At 36.5% G+C, this 4,885-nt stretch overlaps 1 protein-coding gene across 1 annotated transcript in view; it reads left to right on the top strand.

Moving 5' to 3' along the window:
* SUCNR1 (succinate receptor 1) overlaps positions 1 to 3,955 on the top strand; it is a 68,879-nt gene extending 64,924 nt beyond the window's left edge. Inside the window, exon 3 of the mRNA XM_006901550.1 lies at positions 3,002 to 3,955. Coding sequence (XP_006901612.1) covers positions 3,002 to 3,955 — 954 coding nt within the window. The remainder of the gene's footprint in view (positions 1 to 3,001) is intronic.
* Positions 3,956 to 4,885: the final 930 nt, after the last annotated feature.

The following is a 4,885-nucleotide window of genomic DNA, read 5'->3' as shown; positions in this document are numbered from 1 at the left end:
TCTTCTTCTTCTTCTTCTTCTTCTTCTTCTTCTTCTTCTTCTTCTTCTTCTTCTTCTTCTCTCTCTTTCTTCCTTTCATTTACTTATTTTTTACTTACATTTTTGTACTTATTTTTTCCCATTCCATTTTTCTTTTCTATTCATATTGTTTTTTATTTTCTCATCTTCTTTTCTCTCTCAACCGCTGATGGAAGTGGACTTTGTGACCTGTTAGTTTACCACACCCACTCACCCCATCATCATCTACCACTCCATCCAAGGCCCAGTGATACCATTCATTATGCTCACAGTAGGTTCATGCAGACAATACTTCCTTACAGTATTTGTCCCAAAGCAAAGCTGAAAAGCACAAAGAGGCAGAAAATAAGGAAGAATGGAAATGAGTAACCAGGGGGCAGGGAGGGAATCAAGTAGTGGTGTTCCACTGATGAAATTACAAATGTCATGAAATGAAATGTTTGTAATTTGTTGAATGTGAAACTAACTTTATCTGTTAAATCACACTCAACAATAAAAATAAATGAAAAACAAAAATAGCAAAAAAACCAATGAAAATATCATGTATGTGATTACATAAGTAAAACACTATCAAAATATCAACAGTATTTAACTGAAATAAACCCCTTACTTGACTTTGCCTAAAATAGACAGGAGTTCTCCAGATATTCACTCTACTCATAGCTTTACCCATATGAGATTTTTGTGCATTCAAACAGTTCAGATGCAGTTGCCCTTACATTATGATGTTGTTGGTTTCTACCATCGAGTTGGAATAAACTTATAAATGACACTCTAGTGAGTTTTCAGAGGAATTCAACTGTACTGGAGAAAACTTCCCATCTTACTCCTTTAGAGCTGCCGGAACATTTAAACTGCAGACCTTGAGATTTGCAGTGCAACTCCTTAACGCTGAGCCACAAAAGAATATGTTGAAAGAAGAGCATTGAATGTACCCTGGACCACCAAGAAAACAAACAGATGCATCCTGGAGAGGGTTAAACCAGGCTGCTCCTTGGAGGCAAGGATTCTGGGGCTTCGTCTGACATACTTTGGATATGTAAGGAGAGACAGGTCTTTGGAGAGGGACATCATGCTGGGTAGAGTAGAGGGACAGCGCAGGAGGGGAAGGCCCTCTATGAGGTGGATTGATTCAGTGACTTGGGTAATCGGGATGGGTGTGTCAGAGGCAATGAGATTGGCACAGGATAGAGCACGGTTTAGGGCTGTTGTACATAGAGTCGCTATGAGTCGCAAACGACTCGACGGCACATAACAACAACAACAACACTGATGCTCATAAATATGATTAATCAGAAAATTTTAAAAGAATTTTGCTTTCACTGTTGTGTTGTGTTGTTTTGGTTGTTTTTTTTTTTTTTTTTTTTAATCAGAAAATTTTAAAAGAATTTTGCTTTCACTGTTGTGTTGTGTTGTTTTGGTTGTTTTTTTTTTTTTTTTTCTCACTAGAAAGTAGTATAATGTAATATTCAACAATAATGAACCAGTGTGTTTTTCTGGTAATTCAAGTTGCTGAAATGGCTTCTTTAACTAGTTATCTGGCCTCACTGTAAGAGTGAAAAGAGTTAATTTACAAAATGTTTGCGAGTTGGAAACATAGATTTGTTTATTTACATGCCATAAATTTAGAAGGTGCAAAGATGAAGGCTCTTTACTAGTTGTATGACCTAAGAATTATATGTAATTTCCCAAACTCTGCATCTTCTTAGTGACTCTCAAATTAAAATCCTTGGAAATTTAAAAGCACAGCATCAAGCATATTATAAACTTCAATAAACGGTGGCCACTTCCACTATTACTAAGATTTTCAAATTAATATATTAAACACAGAATATCTTGTTTACAGTCTGGAATTGTGTTTTACAAATTTAATAAAGTAAGCACAGTCCTTTGACAATATGGAAACAAAATAAAAATTACCTAAGTAAGAAGGCTGAAGTTAAAGCCAATCCTTGTTTCTACTTCTAGATCCTGACACAAACCAGTTTAAGTCAATATTATTAGTTGAGCAAGTACATACGAAGGATCATGGAAGCCACAGACACAACAAATTAATAAAAGTCTCCCTTTCACATACTTCAGACTTTCATGGTGGTTTGTCAAGCCTTTTATATATATTTACACTTTATGATCTTTGCATATCCTCTAATGGATGTTTAGAACACTTCTTCAGGCACAAAGTTTAGTCTCTACATTCAAGTTCCCATTTAAATGCCATTTCATAGAAAAGTATTTCCCTGATATCGCTATGTATGAAATAGTAAATGACTGTCCAGCCCCCTAATCCTTTAAAGGCTCTTTACCTTTTCTTGTTTTTATTCATAACTATGTGACATTTATTTTCTATTTATTTCAAGACAATATATATATATATATCATTTGACATTAAGTACTTTGTTTTAGGCACTACTCTATCTCTTGTGATTAAAGTATAGTTCACAGGTTGACATTGTTGTTGTTATGTGCCTTCGAGTCGCCTGCGACTCATAGTGACCCTATGTACTGTTAATAGCCCTAAACCCTGCTCTATTCCATGCAAACCTTAATGTCTCCAACACACCTATCCCCATTATCACAGTGACTGAATCAATGCACCTCATCGAGGGTCTTCCTCTCCTGCGCTGTCCCTCCACCCTCCCAAGCATGACGTCCCTCTCCAAGGACTGGTCCCTCCTTGCAACATGTCCAAAGTATGTAAGACGGAGCTTCAGAATCCTTGACTTCAAGTAGCAGCCCAGCTTTGTCCTCTCCAGGATAACCTGTTTGTTTTCTTAGCAGTCCATGTACTCAGTAAATATTTATTGAAATCATTAGTGAACAGTATATATGTTTGTATATACGTATATATGTTCTTTTTTAGTATCGCATACTCCCCACTGTTCAATGCTCTAATGTTTACTATTACTATGTCTTGCCACAATACACAGTTTATCCTTAGTTATAGTCTGGTATGTCAGCATCATCTTTTCTTTTTCTGTTGCAGGTGTGGAATTCAACTTGCAAAAACTGGCAGACAGCAACAACTGATCTGGAAAAATATTACCTGTCCATTTTTTATACAATCGAGTTCATTCTCGGAATCCTCGGAAATACTGTTGTAGTTTTTGGTTACCTCTTTTGTCTGAAGAACTGGAATAGCAGCAATGTTTATCTCTTTAATCTTTCTATCTCTGACTTGGCTTTTTTATGCACCCTTCCGATGCTGATAAGAAGTTATGCCAATGAAGACTGGTTATATGGGCGCGTGCTTTGTATAAGTAACCGATATGTGCTTCATGCAAACCTCTACACCAGCATTCTTTTTCTTACTTTTATTAGTATTGACCGATACCTGCTCATGAAACATCCTTTCCGGCAACACCTTCTGCAAAAGAAGGAGTTTGCCATTTTCATTTCCTTGGCTATCTGGGTTTTGGTAACACTACAGCTATTGCCCATGCTTAACTTTATAAATTCTTTTAAACTTGACAATCGCACCTATTGTAGAGATTATGCAAGCTCTGGGGACCCCAAACAAAGTCTTATTTTCAGCTTGTGTCTGACATTCACAGGATTCCTCATTCCTCTTTCTATGATGGGCTTCTTCTATTTCAAGATTGCTCACTTCCTGAAGCAGAGGCGCCGACAACTGACTACCGCAATGCCCCTGGAAAGGCCACTCAACTTAGTTACCATGGCGGTGATGATATTCTTAGTACTTTTCACTCCGTACCACATAATGCGGAACGTGAGGATTGCTTCACGTTTGGAAAGCTGGAACTTGTCCCATTGTACTAAGGTCATCATTCATGCCTTGTACATTGTAACCCGACCGTTGGCGTTCCTAAACAGTGCCATCAACCCTGTCTTCTATTTCCTCATGGGAGATCACTTCAGAGAGATGTTGATAAATAAACTAAGACAACAGTTCAAACTCATTACATTCTGTAGAAGATGAACTTCTGAACTAATGTATTCATTCTGCTGGTTTTGTACATCCATCTGTAAGCCAGGGAGACTTGGTTTTGGCTTGTAAATGTAAATGACAAGAGTCCATGGACTTGTCTTTGATGTGAAGGTACTGCACCAAGTATGTAAAAAGAAGAGAATGAGAAGAATTTACCCATTTCTTCACCTTAACATTGAATGAAATTGGATTTGTAATGCCTTATCTTTAGGCATGTATGTCCAAATTTTTAAGCCTTGTAACAACTTCTTAATGGATGTAAAAGGAGAATATGAAAAAAGTCAGCAAATTTTCTACATTTTATCATTGACTGGTATGTAAAAAAAAGTAAATTATTAAGATTATCTGTACTCATTATAGTCATATGATGCTAAAATTTTATGAGAAAAGTGAATAACAGGAAAAGACATTCAATATTAAATACTGTGGTTATAGATTTTCTTTTAAATTAATTTTAATAAATTTTAAAAGTCAGTCAGAAAGAAAATTAGTTCAATATAAGGTTTCTTTATACTGAACATGAATAGTATCAATTTGTAATCTGTCATATCTTCTATGTTGCACGGTTTACATTTGAAAGAATTGCTTTGAAGAGTTAAAAAAATAGAATATAGGAAAGGATAAGAAGAAATTGGAACCCTCATACCCTGTTGGTGGGATTGTAAAATGGTACAACCACTCTGGCAGGCAGCTTGACACTTCCTCAAAAAGCTAAGTGTAGAAACTCCGTATGACCTGCTGTTAGGAATGTACCCCCAGGAAGTTAGAACTGAGACACACATGGAGATTTGTACACCAATGTACAACGTGAAGCAGCATTGTTCACCAGTCCAAGAACATGGCAACAGTCCAAATGCCCAACCATAACTGAATGGATCAAGAAATTGTACATTCCCATGATGGAATGCTATGCAGCACTCA

This window comes from Elephantulus edwardii, unplaced genomic scaffold, assembly GCF_000299155.1.
Source record: "Elephantulus edwardii isolate Elephantulus edwardi_28Jun2011 unplaced genomic scaffold, EleEdw1.0 scaffold00329, whole genome shotgun sequence".
Taxonomy (NCBI): domain Eukaryota; kingdom Metazoa; phylum Chordata; class Mammalia; order Macroscelidea; family Macroscelididae; genus Elephantulus; species Elephantulus edwardii.
The sequence above is the reverse complement of the archived record's forward strand: the minus strand, read 5'-3'. Positions and strand labels throughout refer to the sequence as shown.